At 43.5% G+C, this 19,972-nt stretch overlaps 1 protein-coding gene across 2 annotated transcripts in view; it reads right to left on the bottom strand.

The window, feature by feature from the left end:
* Positions 1–1,336: 1,336 nt before the first annotated feature.
* Positions 1,337–19,972, bottom strand: part of DCAF1 (DDB1 and CUL4 associated factor 1) — a 75,496-nt gene continuing 56,860 nt past the window's right edge. Inside the window, exons 23-24 of one of the 2 annotated variants that reach the window (XM_011224666.3) lie at positions 6,461–6,713; positions 1,337–2,296 (exon numbers count right to left, since the gene is read on the bottom strand). In XM_011224666.3, the coding sequence (XP_011222968.1) occupies positions 2,238–2,296; positions 6,461–6,713 (312 nt within the window). In that variant the 3' untranslated portion in view covers positions 1,337–2,237. The remainder of the gene's footprint in view (positions 2,297–6,460; positions 6,714–19,972) is intronic. The other variant, XM_034658387.1, reaches the window with a different exon arrangement.

Genomic DNA, 19,972 nt, shown 5'->3' on the forward strand with positions numbered 1-19,972 from the left:
GGGGGCGGCTCAGGTCCTGTCTGAGGTGTGGTTTAAAGGCAAAACAACAACAAAAAAATCAATCTGAGGCAAATTGTGCCACATTGTTGGTTTGCTAGTATTGTACATGTTTCTTCTAAGTGACTCAGATCTTAAGCCCTGGTATAGTAAGAAAGAAGGCTGCTGTCTCCTTAGCCTCTCAGGGCGTGTTGTCAAGTCAACCAGAACTCTGCTTCCCCGTCGGAGGTCCCCATCTCCACCCCGGAGACCTGCGGGCACTCCCAAGAGCTGCGGGCAGAGCTGAGGGAGACCGCCAGGGGCTCAGCTGAGTTCATGGCTAGAATAGTGTTCTTACTTCTTGACTTTTAACCTGCTTCCTTTTGATGCATCCAGCACCAGCAGTCAGGGCTACTCCACGGGTTAGGTGTTAGCGACCCATCTAAGCCGAGGCATGAAGCAACGACAGAGCTGAGACCTCCGCTCTCTAAAGGACCAAGAGGTAGCTGTGTGACACAGGCCCGCTTCAGTGTGTGCGATCAGTTTTACGGTGCTCCAAAGCCCAGCAGGGCTTGGCCAGCCCCTGGTGAGTTTTAGCCGTCTTGTCTTGCTTGTTTACTTCACAACCAAATTGGTCCCCTCTTCTCTCGGCAAAGGGAGAAAAGTCTCTAGCTATTTGATACCTACATAATAGAAACCAAGAAGCTGTTATCTGGGCAACTCAAAGGAAGAGACTGCAGTCTCCCGTTGTGGGAGGAAAGCAGGGTGAGTGGGTTAAGTGAAGAGGTCAGAGCCTGGGGGCACTCTCCCTGGCAGCACCCCAGTTTCACCAACCACAGGCTGATTTTGGAGGCCTGAGCCCTGTCTGTACACCCGGCCTGCCCCCGCCCCTGCTGCCCCAAACTGCCAAAAGGGAAGAAGAGCTAGGGTCCGCTGTGCACTGTCCCTTGAGGAGACAGTAATGGTGGTCACCCAACTAACCACGGCTCGTTAGCTCTGCCAGCATGTTCCTCCAAAACGTCCCAGCTCCACCAAAGCTGTACTGCAGAGGCGCCTTCTTACGTCCGAACCCGGGACGGAGCGTGTCCACAGCAGACAGTGCCCGAACACCCCCCCCCACCCCAGCGTGGTTCCCCAGCACAGACCGATCCCTCCGGGGGAGGGCAGCAGCCCAGGGCTAGACACTGTGTCTAAGCTCCTTTTCTCCCCAGAGTGCTTTATCTGGGCAGAATGTGTTCTCACCACCGTCCCGGACTGCCTCTCTCGGAAGGTGTCGTCTCCACGGGCTGACGAGAGCTGCAGGGAAAGGGGCCGCCGCACTTTGGTGAGAGAGAACAGGGAAAGGCTATAAACAAACAAAGACAGACTTGTAGTTTATTTTGTATTTTTTTTAAATAAATACACTTTACATTAAAGAAAAAGGCCTTTGATTTGTAATTTCCACATTGGGGAGAAAGGGAAGAAAAAAAATTTTTTGAAAAACTGAATCACAAAGAAAAATAGAGGGAGTGAACTTATATCCTAAGTTCCCTCAACTCCACAAAACCAATATCCACAATGACCTTGCTGCCCCCAAACCATGAAGGTGGGTGAATCTAGGCTTTTACTCAGCGGACAAGCACTGCCTTCCTCCCCACCTCTGGCACGAAGGAAAACAACTTAACCTGACAGCATATGAGGCAACAGAACAGGTTAAAAAATCATATATTATATTTATAATAAAATATTCTTAATCCTTATCAATTTAAGAAACCACGATTTTCCTTTTCATTTAAATACGTATGTAAAAATGCCTCTATATTGTTCTTTAGACATCATTTTCTTCCACAGAAAATGAAGTGCAGGGACAAGAGACCTGGTGGATATAAGTTCATACCCTCAGTTATAAATGCCTGTTTTTTTTTTTTTAATTTTATAAAAAACTATTTTTTGTTCTTTAAGTAAAGAACGTTATACAAAGAAAATATATTGTGAAATAACCCCAGAGACGTGTTTTTTTTTTTCCCCTTGAGGAAAGAGCTGTCCGTCATAGGAGGAGGGGGAAGCAGAATAGGGCCTAATCCCTGTTGTCTTTTTTGTGGTTGTTATTGTTTTAGAAGGACCCTCAGATTCCAGTGAGGCCTCTAAGCCACAGTCCTCTGAATGCAGGGCACGCAGTTCCTTAAAAGCCAGCCCCGGGAGGAAGGGAAAGGAAGGTGTTCCGAATTCATCTGACTCAGTTTCTGGCCTGTCGAGAATGTCTTCCACATGGTGATGGCTCCTCACTCATTCAGAGATAAGATGATGTCATCTTCCAAATCAGAGTTGTCAGAGCTGTCCGCTGAAAGGTAAGAGGGGGAGACCGGATTATGCTCCAGGCTTAGAGGAAGCTTTCAGGAAGGAAGCACCTACACAGACATACACTTCTACCTGAGCAAAGTTAATCATCCGTTTCCAGCAAGAAGAAAACACATCAATTAACTCCTTGGAGCTGGCTCTGGAGAGTATACTTGTTGGCAACAGTAGCCACCCCGGGACCTGTTGCTCCTGCCCCTTTCACAGGGCCTGGATGCAATACGCTCTGCCTTCTAGAGGTTCTTCCTGACGGGGGGGCCCTAAAGGGACAGGGAAAATCCCTCTGAAACTTCTGAATGGCTGCAAAAGGGGCAGGGCTGAGGGAGAACTGAGTGAGCCTCCGCAGCCCTTTGCCCTTTGGCCTCACGTCCTTCTGAGACGGAGGCACAGGCCTGCCTGACCCCCCACGACCCCCAGGGCCACTAAAAAGGCAGGCTGAGCCCAAGCAAGAATGAGATTTCTTTTAAACTCAACAACTCTCTTATCAGAAGACCTCATAAAAGTAGAGGCTGTCAACCCAGGATTCATTCCTCTGAATATAATCAGCAGGGAACAAGTTCCCAAAAAGGTACAGGCCAGCATGCGGCAATACCAGAGAACAAGTACCTAGAAACTCGAGGCCGGAGGCCAGCAGGGAGCAGCTAGGACATCCTGGAAGGTGGCCTCGTATCTCTGGCACAGGAAGAGCCCTCCACTGGACCATCTGCCTTCTCAGGCAGTGAACAGACCACATTAGTTAAAACCTCTGGAAGGATCCATTGAGGAGTGAAAGTAGGCAAAAGAACCTTCAAAATGAAATACACCATGTCTGGCTGATCAAAATTGGAGAGAAACATAGTTACCTAGCTCCTAAGGACTCCAGTATTTGCTCAGTGAAGGTAAGGGAAAGGTCTTGATGCCCCCCCCCCCCAATTACAGCTCAGGAAACTTGTGAAACCATTTTAACAAGGTCTCCAGGGAAGTGGGCAGACAGACTGTGAGCCCCCAGGCTGTGGGGCAAAGAGGGACACCAGTGGTTCCACAGCATTCCCCATCAGCCTTTCCCAGACACCTGAGAACTGACTCTCAGCTGAGCCAAGAACCACCCATGCTCCCAAACCTTCTTTCCATTCACTACAATCGCCTTTACAAAGAAAGCTAAAGTGGATAAAGGAGAATCAAACACATGGCTGTGATACAAGAAAGTCCTGAATGTAAACGAGAGAGATGGCTGGGAAAAACCAGTGCTCCTGGGTCACACAAGCACAGCCCGACTACTGGTGAGGAGTGGGGAACACGAACACCTGCCAAGCTGAGCCAAACATCCTCGTCAGCTTCCGTGCTGCAAGACCTCCAGAAGCAAGTGCCAACAGGGAAGGGCAGGATCTGCTCCCAGAGCCCAGCACAGCATGGTGTCCTGGGCCATGGTGGACCTCCAGACACTCCCCCGGTGCTCCTGCAATCTAGGATTCACAATGCCAGGCCACCTGCCTGAGACCAGGCCACCAGCTGTGCAGCTGCTAAGAGTCTTAACTCTGCATCACAAGGACAGAGTATAAATGCAGCTGGAAGAGGACAGGGACACACTCTTCTATAGGCAAGTAACTGTCAGGCACAGTGTTTGAGATAATCTTCAGGGCATGGGCACAAACTCCCTCTTGGTGGCCACAGGGCTCCACTCTCTCTCTACCTTCCTCAGCCTTTTCGCATCCTCAAGTGTTGAAGAGACCCGACCCCAGACCCTGGTCAGGACCTCTCTTGGCAAAGGCAGTCTAGATGTAAATAATCAATCCCGGCAATGTTTTAACCTGTTGCTCTCCAACACACAGGCTTTTAGGGAAGGTAGAAGTGAGTGGAACAGAGAACACACAGAAGACTTCAGAGTCAAGGTGTTTTCGCTTCTTAGGGTTGGGGTTCTGTATCTGAAACCAATCATTAGGTCTCTATGGGATCCGGGGCCTCGCTAAGTTATGAGGTGGCACAGGGGTGTGGTTTTCTATAGTCTCACTGACTCTCATCACATCCTAAAAAGCTCCATGAGCTCAGGAAGGTGAAGAGCTAATGCTCGAGATTACTGAAGCAGACTATCAGCAAACCAAGGGTACAGAGAATGCTCCCTCTGCCTGCCCTGTTGTAAGGTCCTGGGGGCCTCTCTCAAACCAACAGCAACGCAGGACACGATATTCATGCCTCCTCCATATCACTACCTCAACTCTAGAGCCCAAGCTGAAAAGTCCTCAAGCGTCAACATTATTGTGGCATTTTCACATCATAAATATTCCTACCAAAATAAATTGATACTCTGTTGCTTAATAGAATTAAGGTTTTTCCAGTACCTCTTAGGCCTAAAAGAAGGAATTTCCTAAACAGTTAATGGAGGCAGTAATTTTACAGGCCAAAGACAAATTTAGTCGCTTTATGTTCAAATTAAGAATAAAAAAGTTCGTGCTCCTCTCATGCCAGGCGTCCCAGCACCAGTAGCTCTCCCAGCCTACCTTATTACTTGGAAGGAACAGAACTTGTACCCCACGTGGCCCTATTCACAGATGACAAAAAGGGTCAGTAAAAACTGCCCTTTCACTCTTGATCCTGTCATGTGTGCCTCGCCCTTTAATCCCTCTTCCCTGGCTCTCTGACCATGGCGAGGGACAAGACAAGTCCTCCTCTGCTGAATCACCTCAGCCTCCAAGTATGGAGGCTGATAAGCAGCAGATGAGCAGATAGAAGGCGCAGGCCCCAGAGAGCTTCCTCAATATACAACTTTGGCAAGAGGACTTATGTAAAAAAACGTTGCCCCCTAAGACAATCCTGCCTTTGATTTGAAGGCTAGAAGCACATATAAGATTTATCCCAAAGCAAATGGATTTGGGTCACTGTGGAATAGAATCTTTTCTGCGTAGGCTTAAATACGTACTGTTACCCACCCCCTGCTACCACATGCACACACACTCCTCCTCCTGCCACAAAACGCCAATGATTACACAAACCAAGCATCTACTATGAAGGGGCTTGGCATAAGTTGGGCCGAGGCCAGCACACAGAATTTCCTGTAAATGAATTTCATGTACATGTTCTCTATCTGTGCCATTCAATATGGTAACCACACGTGGCTACCAAATACTTCAATGTGGACATGAAATGAGGACATGAATTTTTAATTTAAATTTTAGTGCCACATGTGGTTAGTGGCTACCATGTTAAGCATCATACCTGCCATAGTTGTGAGCACACTGGCCTGGTTAGCTACATGAAAATGGCTGGGTATCACAGGGATTACTCCCCAGTTAACCAGGGTAGCACAAGAACCAGGACCACAACAAGTGTAAGTCTGTCAACTGTGACATACATCACAGCGATGCTGCCAGACAGATCCTCTTGAATTGGGCAGAATATAACTGCAGAGCTAGCGGACTCTTCGAACTAGCAGCTGGTTTATTCAGGATTCACTAGCACAGTCAGAAGAAAACCTAACTTCAGAAACCTGTACTAAAGGGAAATTATTAGAAAAATTAGAGGGGGCGAGAATGACAAAACAAGCCAAAGAGAAACATTTGTCGCCTGGCCCTTAAGAGGGCTTAGGCAAAAGCACACAGGAAAAGACTCTTCCACGAGGGCTTTTATTTGTAACTTTAGAAAGGAGCAGGCACAGCACCCCATAAGCAGCTGCCAGTTCTGGCTCCGCCCCTCAGGAAGAACTACATCTGGCCTTCCATTCTAAGGCTCGTCCTCTAAAGCAGGAGCCAACAAACTACGGCCCATGGGCCAAACCAAACCTACCATGGGTTTTTGTACGTAAAGTGTTACTTCTAAAACAGCCACGATCATTAATTTACACCTGGTCTCTGGCTGCTTTTACACTGTAACAGCAGCGCTGAGGAGCTGCGAGAGACACCACGTGGCCCACAATGCGTAAAATATTTAACTGTCCAACCTTTACAGGAAAAGTTTGCCAACCTCTATTTTAAAGATGAGATAACAGCCTTTTAGTAACACAGTCTGGTGAAAGAGCAGAGGATGAGAGATGTGAAACTGCTTTTCCTCAGGGGCCAGAGTGGTGAATCTACAGATAGGGGGCACAGAACCCTGCTGGAGCTTGCTGGCTGGGAGGGTGCAGGGAAGGGACCTTCCCCTGGGTGCCAAGGCTCAGCCTCAGGGTCGGCCCTAGACTTACTGTCCCCCAGGATCAGTTCCACTTCCTCGTCTGCATCAGAGTCTTCATCCTCCCCATCCTCTCCCTCCTCTAGAAGGTTTGCTAGCTCCTCGTCAGAGGGAGAAAAGTCATTGTCCCCATCCTCCCCTGCGTTCTCGTTGTTATCATCCTCCTCCAACTCCGCCTCCAGCAACTGGTCAGTGTCAAGCTCATCTAGGTCATCAGTGTCATCATCATCTTCATCGTCATCTTCTTCCTCCTGTTCTTCCTCTTCCTGGTAAGAGAGCATGAGGTCCATTAGGAAAAACACAGAGGCCTAACCCATGTGGGCCACATGGGGAGTCCTTCCCTTCTTCCCAAAGGACGGGAGGAAACCGTCAGTAGAGAGAGTGGTGATCTAGGTAATCTAATGAAGACTGAGACAGGCACACACATGTTCCCCAGATACTTTTCAAAGCACCTCTCAGACAAGGATTATTGGTCACTCCACAAAGGCATGACTGGTCACACAGCCCTTATCCAAGAAAACACAATTCATTCACAGAGCTCTCAGCCACCAACATTCTAGGTTCCTAAATAAGTAATAAAACCAAGGGAGCTCTTCTCTCTCTCCTGCATCAACCAAACCAAGTGAAATCAGTTGGGCCGCTGGAACAAAAGCTTCTACTGGAAATCTAAAAAGCAATGCTTTAACAAGACAGAGGAAGAACACAGCGCTGAGTCAGCTCCGAAGCCCTTCAAGGTCTTGCCCTTGATCTTAAAACCAAGGAAGTGGGTAAACCTCTCAACAGTGCTATCATAAGTATCCAATGATCTAACTGTCCAACAAAACTGACTTCACAATACAGAACATAACAGATACCTACATATTGTGTTACAAGCCACACACACGAAAACACAACAAAAAGTGTGCTAGAGAAACCGTCCTTCCCTCTATTCTTAAGAGATCTTTCCAAAGTCAGGAAAACTACCAGAAAACTAATAAAATACTGGCTCCGGGTACCCTGGGCTTTATAAAAGGATACATTCGAGCCTCTGCCACAGATTTCAACTTTGCACTAGAATCCAAATGGTGTCCTTTCCTGCTTGAAAAGAAACAAAGACACCTCTGTTTTGATAAGGATAACAGGTGTTCCCAAGTAAATGTGACCATCATTCACTTATCCTTCTGCTCAAACACCAACTGTCAACCTTGCCAGTAGCAAAAGGATTCTAATTCCTTCAACAAAATACAAAATTCATTTACTACATCAGCCTAATGAAAGTCAAGAAAGAATAAGCCCAACATACACAGAAAAAAAATAGGTAAAACACATTTTTTAAAGTGTTGCTGCATGCCAATCACTTAAAAACCTAAAATTTTGTGCTTATTTGGCCACTAGTGTTCACCAGCTATAATATAAACTAGGCTCATGTTCAGCAGAGTAGCCATGCTTTATGGACTTTTGATAATTTTGAAACCATCCTTTAGAGACTTTTTGATAATGCTGTTTGACCCAGTGACTTAGACTTTTCAACAATTTCTGGCAGGTACATGGGAAAAACTAACCCCTTTACCCAGTAAACCTAAGGCCTGTACAAATGTGTGTATGGTCTAGACCAGAGCTTGCACATGCTTGTATATGAAAACACACATGACACCCTGGGCCACGACTACTACGCATTCACCTACTGGAAAGGCGTTGAGAGTACTTGAAGGCAGTAATGACAAACCGAGACACAGACAAGCTCCTTAGCCCCTGCAAGCATATCAGTTCATACAAATACTGGGGAAAGGGTCAAAATTCAGAGAACTAATCCAAAGTGCTTACCAGATTAGAATATTTGCTTTTTTCCAGGCATATTTTCATGACCTTGACCAAAATTAGTTCTAATCCATTAATAAAGTACCACAGTTCAAAATTAGTACATTAAAGAAAAAAGTATCCAAAGCCCTATGTTTCTTAAGCCTCTATGGGACAATATAATTACATTTAAAATTTAAGATGGCATAACTTTTTTATTTTTATTTTTGAATCTGAAATTAATACATAGTTACTGATATGCACATTTGGCATTATTTAAAGAGTGGGACAGGAGAAAATGCCCAGGCTTTGGAATCAAACACAACTGGGTTAGAATCCTAGCTCTGCCAATTATATGGCATGTGAACCTGGGCAATTTACATAAATTTTCAATGTCCCGTAACTTTTAAAGGTCCACAGTTGAGTGGGTATGTAAAAGGTTACAAGGTTCAAACAGGCATCTGTTAGCCAGCAAATTTAGGAAGACCATTCCTTTTCATTTCTAAAGACATCAAAGCCTAGCTGATCCAGGAGAAATGCGAAAAAGCTCCTAAATCAAAAGCAATCCTAGAAAATAGGTCAATCAGGGTCTGAGCTCTGAACTACAGATTCCAGGAGACTACAAATCCAAGCTTTAATCTTGTAGTAGAAGAAACAGTTCATATATATTCAACCCAGAAGGCCAGGAGGACTATGTGACCATGACAGGGCAAGGGAAATGATTAGGAAGGGGAGCCTCTACCTGAACCTCAAGTAAAACACATCACTCCATCATTTAAACTCTATGGTTAATGACCAATGCTGGTTTAACACGTATTTTGTTACACATGGATATGGCCATAAACTCACTTTCAAATTTTAAATCTGAAACCTGAATTATGCAACACAAGCTCACAAGATCTGTCCAAAATAGTGTAGAATCTGGGGCGACTCAGATGGTTGACTCAGTCGGGTGACTCAGTCGGTTGAGCATCTGCCTTCAGCTCAGATCATGATCTCAGGGTCCTGGGATCAAGTCCCGCATCGGGCTCCCTACTCAGTGGGGAGTCTGCTTCTCCCTCTCCCTCTGCCCCTCCCTCCACTAGTGCTCTCTCTCAGATAAATAAAATCTTTAAAAAAAAAAAAAAACACGAAATCAAAATACTGAATACAGAATCTAATTCTGTAGCTGAACCCAAAAGAGAGTCTAGGAAGTAATTTTAGGAGCATTCTTTGCTGGTTTAAATACCTGATTGGTTTAACATAAGCCCCTCTCTTTCATATCTAAAGATTTAAGGAGTGGTCAAAAGTGGTTAAAAAAAAGAAGTGAGGGGCGCCTGGGTGGCTCAGTCGTTAAGCATCAGCCTCGGGCTCAGGGTGTGGTCCTGGCGTTCTGGGATAGAGCCCCACATCAGGCTCCTCTGCTGGAAGCCTGCTTCTTCCTCTCCCTCTCCCCCTGCTTGTGTTCCCTCTCTCACTGGCTGTCTCTCTGTCAAATAAATAAATAAAATCTTTTAAAAAATAAAACTACCTTTTAAAAAAAAAGTGAAAGAAAAGAAACTAAGAATTATTACTTAATGAAAAAAAAAATCTTACTAAAATCCAGAATCATCCCCAACAACATTTAGATAAGATTTCAGATCTAGGAATATTTTGGGGTTTTAAAAAAATTCTCCAAGACTTTAAGGCCTTGGAAACAGCATTAGAGGGACTCAGGGCCAGGATGTTTTGAACTATTAATAAATTTTCCTACAGAAAGAATACCAAAACTCTTCTCAATTCCACTATTAAGTGAATTTTGTGGTTATCCAAAGCCCCAAACCCCTGCAGATTAACCAACCCACTCCCCTCCTAGAGAGAGGAGAAGTCAACTGGCATGAGCTCCCTCAGCTGCCCTCTGGTCCATCTCCACATCTAAACCTGACTTAACTCTGCTGAGTAGGAAGCCAGCCTTCCACTCATGCTCTGAGCAGCAGTCCTCTCCGGATCTCATTACCACACCCGCCACCTTCATGCTTCTCTCAACTGGCTTCTCATCTTCTCTGAGGAGGGCCAGGTTGGCCAAACCTAACCACTCCTCCATCCACACAGGCGCCACACTGCTTCCACCTAAACCCTATTCCCCGCCTCCAGGTACCCCGCCCGCCACATGCTCACTCACTCCCTCACTCTCTCTTCCTCCAACAATGGACAGTCTGGCTTTTGCCCGCACGACTCCACAGGGCAGCAATTAATGGTGTTTGCTCTGGAGCCAAGCTGCTGCCACTAAACTCTACCAACGCAATAACCGACTTTGGGATGATTTACTTTGCCTCATAGGGTTGCTGTTAGCATTTAAAGGGGGGGGGGAACGTGTATGCATGTATGCATATTAATAATCTCTTTGGAAAGTATCTAGCATATACGAAGTGTTCAGCAAAAGTTTGCTGTTCCTGTTACAATGATGGCAACCTTCCTAAAGGAATAAGAAGGCCTGGGTGGCCAACCAGGGGGCTTCTCTATGGTAACTGACCACAATCCTGCCTCCACACTGGGCGCATCTGAACCTGGTCTCTTGCTGATCTCCTTGGCACAGAGGTTCCTACAACTTTAATTTCTGTCTTCATATTTCCGCTAATTCCAAATCTTTGAAATCTCAGACAGCTCTACCCATTCGGACCACAGAAACTTAAAATCTCTTAATTCTAAAACTGAACTCAAAACATCTTTAAAGCCAGTACCTTTTCTATACTCCTCCCAGTTACCAGGTGAAAACCTCAAACATCTTTCATTTCTCCCACTCCTGTGGCTTCACATCCAGTTGAGCTACTGTTTCCCACAAATGGCAGGTCCCCGGACTCCCTCCTACCCACTCTCATTACACTCACTGAATGCATTCTCGCTTCTCTCCAGTCTCTCCAGCTCTCTGTGGTCTTATCCATTCATTCCCAGATCCAAAACCCCAGGAGTTCCATCAACACTGCCCATGTTCCAGAATTACAACGGAAGCACTATTTACTGAACATCTCTCTAATGCCAAGTTCTGTGAATCTCAATTTCTTGTTAAAGAGGTGATTTACTTCAATCAGTGGCTCCTATTCAGATGTGATCATCAGAAGCACCTGGGAAAAAGTTTTCCAAAATACATATTTCTAAACCACACCCAGAGTCCAGGCTGACAGAACCAAACTTTCTAAGTGAAGCTCACAAGGGCGAATTTTGGAAAGTCCACCCAGGAACTGTGAGGTGCACCCCTAATAAAGAACCCGTGCATAGCTGTCCTCTGAGTACCTGCTGGTCCTAAAGTTCTCCTTTCCTGTAATAGACCCTTGTCCACAGACTCCCAATGACAGAACCAAAATAGGTGATTCCAGGTATTCCAGTGACATTCTCTGCTGTCTTGTTCTCCAGGACTTAAACAATTTGATTTTTTAAATTAGTGCAGCATTTGTTTCTAGATCATTCAAAATTCTTCTTGGATACACATCTCATTTTCAAGAGAAATAGCTTTTAGCCTATATTACCTTCAAAAATTTAACCAACCTCTTAGAACTCTGGTCATACTTAAAGAACAGTTAACCTAACTATGATACCTTTATAAGAATGTAATTAAAACCTGAGACTAGGGACACCTGGGTGGCTCAGTCAGTTCAGCATTTGCCTTCAGCTCAGGTCATGATCCCAGGGTCCTGGGTTCAAGCCCCACATAGGGAATCCCTGCTCGGCGGGGGGCCTGCTTCTCCCTCTCCCTCTCCCTCTGCCTGCTGCTCCTCCTGCTTGTGCTCTCTCAAGTAAATAAAATCTTTTTAAAAAATTAAAATTAAATAAAAAATAAATAAAACCTCAGCATATTCTCTTGACAGTTCATTCAACATGTCATATTTTATAAAAGGTAAACTCCTGCTTCTCCTCCTGACACTTGTTCCTGGTTTAACAATCATTAAAAGGCTCATTTCAGAGTCATAAACACTTGTGTTTTTCTCCTCACGGACAGAATCTAACTCACAGACATTTTAAAAATTTAGGGCGGGGGGGGCACCTGGGTGGCACAGCGGTTAAGCGTCTGCCTTTGGCTCAGGGCGTGATCCCGGCGTTATGGGATCGAGCCCCACATCAGGCTCTTCTGCTATGAGCCTGCTTCTTCCTCTCCCCCTCCCCCTGCTTGTGTTCCCTCTCTCGCTGGCTGTCTCTATCTCTGTCGAATAAATAAATAAAAATATTAAAAAAAAAAAAAATTTAGGGCGGGGAGAAAAAGGCCTTTCAGGAATCAATGACCAGGCTTACAGCAGGTGTGTAATCAGTAAAGACTCTTACCATCCGCTTCTAGGCAGTGGAGAACACACAGGAAGCACAGCGCACAGTGTGTCCCAGATTCCAAAATGGAGTGGAGAAAGAGAGCATTATTCCCTTGTTTTTGCTTTTTTTAATTTAAGGTTAACTATAATTAGTTGAAATGTACTGCCTTTTCAAAATCTAGGAACAATGATTAATTACTAATCTTTGGTTTTGTAATTTTCCTAAAAGCCACCATCAAAGTTGACTGAATTGATTTGTAAAAAAACAACACAGATACCAAAGTTCCAATGGATAATAGGAGTTTTCATAAATGACAGGCTCATCTCTGCTTTCATCAAATGCCTCAAGGTTGGAAGACTAGCGACCTCAGGAACCAAATATTTATGGATGTCAAATACATCATATATGCCTTCATTCAACAATATATTGATTCCATTCATCCCTTCTTATTAATCTTCAAACTTATTGAAACATAAGGGCAAAAGACAATCATTTTTGTGGTATATAAATTCTATCTTAATAAAGCTTTTTAAATTAATAAATATTTATATAGGTACTTTATGCTGGACCATTTTATCAGGTGGCAGCTGACCATTCATACTTCTAATTTTATTTTGCTAAGGTGAAAAGGCAAATTCAAAGGTGTCAGTCACAGGTGCTGGCATCCTGAGCCATATAAGTCATACCTGGGACATCTGAGAAGACCTGAGAGCACATATCTAGACTAGAACAAAACTTTGAATGGCAAATGACTTGTAAGAAAATTAAATCTCTAATTTTAAAATTAGGTGAAGCACACAAAGGAAAGTGAGTTAAAAATAAAATCAAGCGGGCACAGGGAAGAGAGAAATCTAATGGAGATAGTAAATACTGCAAAACACTACTGCAAGATTCGAGGAGGACGTGTGAATCAACAGAATTCAGGATACAAAGGAAATGTGTGCTTAGATATGGTATATCCCACTAAAACACTTCTAAATCAAAATCAAAATGCCAAGGGCTTAAGAGTAAAACCAGTTCTCTAAGGAAGTACTTTAAATATGAAATGCACCAGATAATCCCTAAGGACAGTGATGTCAGTATGTAATGAAACAAGCCTTGAAATCCAGAAGCAATGCTAACTTACCTACATTGCCTACAAAGACATCTATTCCCCTCCCAGCTAGAAGCTTTTAGACTCTTCCACGGACTGGGCCCTAGGGCCACTCGTTAGGGCCCTCTTGAGCCTGCCCCTCTCGACTTTGGCTATCCACGACAAGGAAGTCTCTATTTTTCCTTCCTGCACCACAGACTCAGAAGTCCTAACAACTACCCACTCACTCCCCTTTCTAATTTCTTTCTCCCCTAACCTTTCTAAAAGGAAAGCTAAACAGAAGCACAGGAGAAGAATCAAGAAGTCCTTTCTCTTAAGTTTTTCCTTTATGGTTTGTCTCTTGCTTCCACAGCCAGCCATGAGAAAATTCATCTCTCATCACTTTATGTCTGCAAGAAGAATGAGGCCAACCCCGAGAACAGCAGCCCTCCAGATTCCAAGGTGTCTAGGGCAATGCTAGCTTCTCTTTTCCTGACCTCCTCCTCAAAGATAATGGGTACCAGATGGACTGGACCACAGGTGACAGTCCCAAGACTATTGTTTCCACTCCCTCGTAAACTGCAAGGACATAGGAGGGTAGGAATAATGGTGTTGATAAATAACTTAAACCCAATTTTTGCTTCAGATTTACAGTACAACATATAACACCCAAGAAGCCCGAGACAACTGATATGTGGTAACAATCTACAGGTGACAAGAGTAGTGATGAATAAAGCCATAGAGGACAAGATGGTCTGTACCATTGTAATATACTGACAAATAGCTCAACATCATCTTCTCTATCTATTCAAGGATAAACTACATCATGTTTCATAACCACTATAGTGGAAAAGAGTATGCATTAAGGAAGCGGAGTGACTAAGGTAACAATAGGCCATAAGAATAAAAGAACACACACTATTAAGACACCAAACCAAGGCAACCACATGATGTTTGGAAGATCTAATCACTCACAAGCTCTGCTACCAAGAAACACTAAACATGTACAAAGTTAAATAGTACAGCATTCAAGAAAATATGAAGATCCATGTCACAAATAAATCAAAGGTCTCAAGGGGCACCTGGGTGGTTCAGTTGGTTAAGTGTCCGACTCTTGATCTCAGCTCAGGTCTTGATCTCAGGGTTGTGAGTTCAAGCCCCACATTTGGCTCCATTCTAGGCATGGAGCCTAATAAAAAAAAAAAAAAATCTCAAGTATCCTTCTGAAGACCTCTTTCTTTTACCCATATCGCAGAACTCATATGAGCTTTAAACAATACAGGTTCCTCTCACCCATGAAACCAAACAGATCACTGAGGACCTTCCAAGCCATGAAGCTGGAAAGCATTAACAGAAATCCCCTTCCACACTATGGAATCCCTAGCAGCACTGGGTGAAGTGGTTTAAACTCCAGAGTCTAAATGTCCTTTTTAATAAATACGGCATTCAGGGGCACCTGGGTGGCTCAGTCGTTAAGCGTCTGCCTTAGGCTCAGGGCGTGATCCTGGCATTCTGGGATTGAGCCCCGCATCAGGCACCTCCGCTGGGAGCCTGCTTCTTCCTCTCCCACTCCCCCTGCTTGTGTTCCCTCTCTCGCTGTCAAATAAATAAAATCTTTAAAAATAAATAAATAATTAAAAATAAATTATAAATAAATAAATAAATACGGCATTCAAAAAACCATAGTACAGCAGCTTCTGGTTTCCAGTGTGGCATGTGAGCTGAAAGTCACCATCCTTAACAAAACACTGAACAAACAGAAAAATCAACAACTCTTTTTATTTGACAGAGAGGTGGGGTCACAGGGGCACAACTGCCCCCTAAACTGGAGACACCAACAAGAAAATGCAGAAAATTGCAACTTGTCAGAGCATAAACCCAAAAGGATAAACCTCCTTGGAACCAGTGCCAAGGTTGGGAAACAAACTGTAGCTCACAAATTGCTAGACACAATTCTGTGGATAAATCCTGAGAGAGAAAAACTCCAGGGGGACCCAGTTATCAGGGCCCCCACACTTACGTGAGTTTGACCTCCAGGAACTTGACCAGATTCTCACAGTGAATATCTGAGAAAAATCCCCTTGGGCTTCCCATGGTGGGGGGGGGGGCATTTTGAAATACATCAGAGCGTTCTGTTCTTCTTAACAAGGCCTGCCCTCAGGAGAAACTATTAAACCAGAGCCTAACCTGCTGGGACATTATCAGAGCCTAACTGACACGGTGGGGGGGGGGGGGGGAATACCCAACTCCAGTCCACTCTAGCCATCCTGTCCCTCCAAAAGGGGATAGAAAAAACTCAGAAGCATGTGTGACGTTCACAGTACAGAGGTATAGACTCACTAAACAGTGAGACCAACTTATAGGATTATAAAACACTTCCCTTCCCCCCCACACCTTGCCACCACATTACTAAAGGCCAATTTACAGCAGTTCTTTTCACCCAGCACATCATATCCAGCTATCAAGAAAAAAATTACAAGGCTCCTGCTTGGCTCGGTCATTGGAGCACATGATTCTTGATGTCTGGGTTGAGTTTGAGCCCCAGTCATCATATACACATTGGGTGCAGAGAGTGCTTAAAAATAAAATCTTTGAAAAAAAAATTATAAGACCTACTAAAAGGGAAAAACACACAGAAGAGACAGAGCAAGCACTGGAACCAGACTTAGATATGGCAGTGGTTATCAGACCAGGAATTTAAAACTACCATGATCAAGACACTAAGGGAGCTCTCTAATGCATACACTGGACTGCATACAAGAGAAAAGGCAATGGAAGCAGAGAGATGGAAATCTGAAGAAAGAACCAAAAAGAAATACTATCAATTAAAAACACTATGACAGAAATGAATGGCTTGGTGGGCTTTACTAGGAGACTGTACATAGCTAAGAAAAGAATCTCAGAACATGAGGATATCTCAAAAGACACCACCAAAACTGAAAAGGAGAGAGACCAAAGACCGAAAAACAAAACAAAATATCCAAGAATTGTGGGATGAGTACAAAAGGTATAAGATACACATAACAGGAATTCTAGAAGGAAGAGAAAAAAAAAAACCAAAGAATATTTGGGGGCAACTGGGTGGCTCAGTCAGTTAAGCGTCCGGCTCTTGATTTCAGTTCAGGTCATTATCTCAGGGTTGTGGGATCAAGCCTCATGTCGGGCTCCACGCTGGGCCATGGAGCCTACTTAAGATTCTCTCTCCCTCCCCCCCCCAACCTCTTGAAGGGGGGGGGAGAGAGGAGGAGGAGAAATAATAATAATATCTGAATCAATGATGACTGAAAATTTTGCAAAAATTGTTAGACACCAAAGATCCAGGAAGCTTTTAAGAACACTGAGCAAGATAAATGCCCCACAAAAAACCTACAGTCACACATCATTTTCAAACTACAGAAAATCAAAGATGAAAAAAAAAAAATCCTTAAGAGGGGAAAAAGACCTCACCTATAGGGGAAAAAAGATAAAAATTGTACCACACATCTCCTCAGAAACCATGCAAGCAAGGAGAGAGGGAAGTGAAATACTTAAAATGTTGAGAGACAAAAACCACCAACCTCGAATTTCATAACCCTCTCCTGTGAAAGTATCCTTCAAAAGCAGAGAAATAAAGTATTCTTCAGACAAACAAAACTTTAGGGCATTTGTTGCCAGCAGACCAATCTTGCAAGAAATGTTAAAAGAAATTCTTCAGAGGGAGGGATAATGATCAAGGTCAGAAACATCAATCTATATAAAAGAAGAGTAGTGGAGAAGGAACAAGTAAAGGTAGAAAAAACATTTTATTTTTCTTCTTTTTTTTTTTTAGATTTTATTTACTTATTTTGAGAGAGAGAGAGCGTGTGCACAAGCAGAAGGGAAGGGCAGAGGAAGAGGGAGAAGCAGACTCTCTGCTGAGCAGGAAGCCTGACTCGGGGCTCGATCCCAGGACCCTGAGAGATCACGACCTGAGCCGAACTTAACTTGGAGCTTAACCAACTGAGACAGCCAGGCGCCCCTACTTTTCTTAATGGATCTTTGTACAAGATAATAATAGTTTATCCAAAATAACACCAATAATGTGTGATTATATATGATTATGTACATATGTATACATGCTTATGTATGCTTATACATAAGTAAAATGAAGGAGAGCAAGAAAACAAGGGAAAGGAGAGAATTAGGATTATTCTATCATAAGGTACTTGAACTACTTGTCAAGAGGTAGAGTGTCATTTGAAAGTGGACTTGGGTTACTTGTAAAGGTATATATCTAGGATAACCACTAAAAAAAGTAAAAAAAAAAAAAAAAGTATAACTAATAAACTAACAAAGAAGAGAGTAGAATCCTAGAAAAATGCTCAATTAAAACCACAAAAAGCATAAAAAGAGTAGCAGACAAAAACAGGAACAAAAAACAAGGGCAACAAACAGAAATCAGTAACAAGTACAGAAATGAAGCCAACTATACCAATAATCACTTAGAATGTCAATACTCCAAACGCATCAATTAAAAGACATTATCAATGTGGATCAAGAAACAAGGCCCAACTACATGTTGTCCACTAGAAACCCACTTTAAATATAAAGACACACACAGACTAAAAATAAATGCGTGGAAAAAGATACCATGCTAATGAATTAAAGAAAGACAGGATAGGGGCGCCTGGGTGGCACAGCGGTTGAGCGTCTGCCTTCGGCTCAGGGCGTGATCCCCGCGTTATGGGATCGAGCCCCACATCAGGCTCTTCTGCAATGAGCCTGCTTATTCCTCTCCCACTCCCCCTGCTTGTGTTCCCTCTCTCACTGGCTGTCTCTATCTCTGTCAAATAAATAAATAAAATCTTTTAAAAAAAAAAAAAAAGAAAGAAAGACAGGATAACTATATTACTTTCGGACAAAGCACACTTCAGACCAAGGAAAGTTATCAGGAGCAAAGAAGAGCATTATATGATGATAAAGGAAGGGGTCAACTTTCCAAGGAAACATAACAATCCTTAACATAAATGTGCCTAACAAAAGAGCACCAAAATACAGGAGGCAAAAAGTGACAAAAGATGAACCCACTTATTGTAATTGGAGACTTCAATACCCCTCTATCAGAAATGGAAAGATACAGGGGGCGCCTAAGTGGCTCAGTCATTGAAGCATCCAACTCTTGATTTCAGCTCATGTCATGACCTCAGGGTCTTGGGATTAAGCACTACATCGAGCTCCGAGCTTAGCACAGAGTCTGCTTGTCCCTCTTCTCCCTCTGCTCCTCCCCGAACTCATGCTCTCTCTCTCTTAAATAGATAAAATCTTAGAAAGAAAGAAAGAAAGAAAGAAAGAAAGAAAGAAAGAAAGAGAAAAAGAAGAAGGGATGGAGGGAAAGGAAGGAAGGAAGGGAGGGAGGGAGAGAGGGGGAGAGAGAGAGAGAAAGAAAGGAGAGAGAGAGAAAGATACAGCAGGCAGAAAATCATCAACCGAATATAATGGACATCTATAGACTACTCTGTCCAACAACTCAATACACATTCTTCTCAAACTCACATGAAACATTCACCAAGATAGACACATTCTGGGCCGTAAAGCACATCTTAACAAATTTAAAATAGAAATCACATAATGTTTGTTCTCAGACCACAATGGCGTTAAACTAAAAATCAGTAACAGAAATACAGCTAGAAAGCCCCAAAATACTTAGGAGATTAAACAACACACTCCTAAATAGCATGAGTCAAGAAATCTCAAAAAATATTTTGAACTAAATGAAAATGAACACTTATAAAAATTTGTGGGGTGCAGTGAAAGCAGTACATAGAAGGAAATTTATAGCACTGAATGCATATTATTAGAAAAGAATAAAAACCTAAATTCAGTTACCTAAGCTGCTACTTTAGAAAACTAGAAATAGAAGAGCAAATCAAATCCAAAGCAAGCAGAAGAAAAGAAGTAATAGAAATCAGAGTAGATATCAATGAAATCAAAAACAGGAAATAGAGAAAATCAATGCAGTCAAAAAAGCTGGTTCTTTAAGAAGACTGATAAAACTAGGGGCACCTGGGTGGCTCAGTCAGTTAAGTGTCTGCCTTTGGCTAGGGTCATGATCCCAGGGTCCTGGGATCAAGCCCCACGTCAGGCTCTCTGCTCAGTGGGAACCCTGCTTCTCCCTCTTCCTCTGCCCCTCCCCTGCTCGAGCTTTCTTGCGTTATCTTTCTCTCTCTCAAATAAATAAATAAAATCTTTAAAAAAAAAAAGATTGATAAAGTTGATAAGCCTCTAGCCAGGCTAAGAAAAAAAAGAGGACACAAATTACTAATATCAGAAATGAAAGAGGGGACACATTGCTATATATCCCATGGACATTAAAAAGATAAAAAGAATTCTGGGGGGGGGGGAGGTTAAGATGGCGGAGGAGTAGGGGACACCTTTTTCAGCCAGTCCCCTGAGTTGAGCTGGATA

This window comes from Ailuropoda melanoleuca, chromosome 4 (genome assembly GCF_002007445.2).
Source record: "Ailuropoda melanoleuca isolate Jingjing chromosome 4, ASM200744v2, whole genome shotgun sequence".
Taxonomy (NCBI): Eukaryota; Metazoa; Chordata; class Mammalia; order Carnivora; family Ursidae; genus Ailuropoda; species Ailuropoda melanoleuca.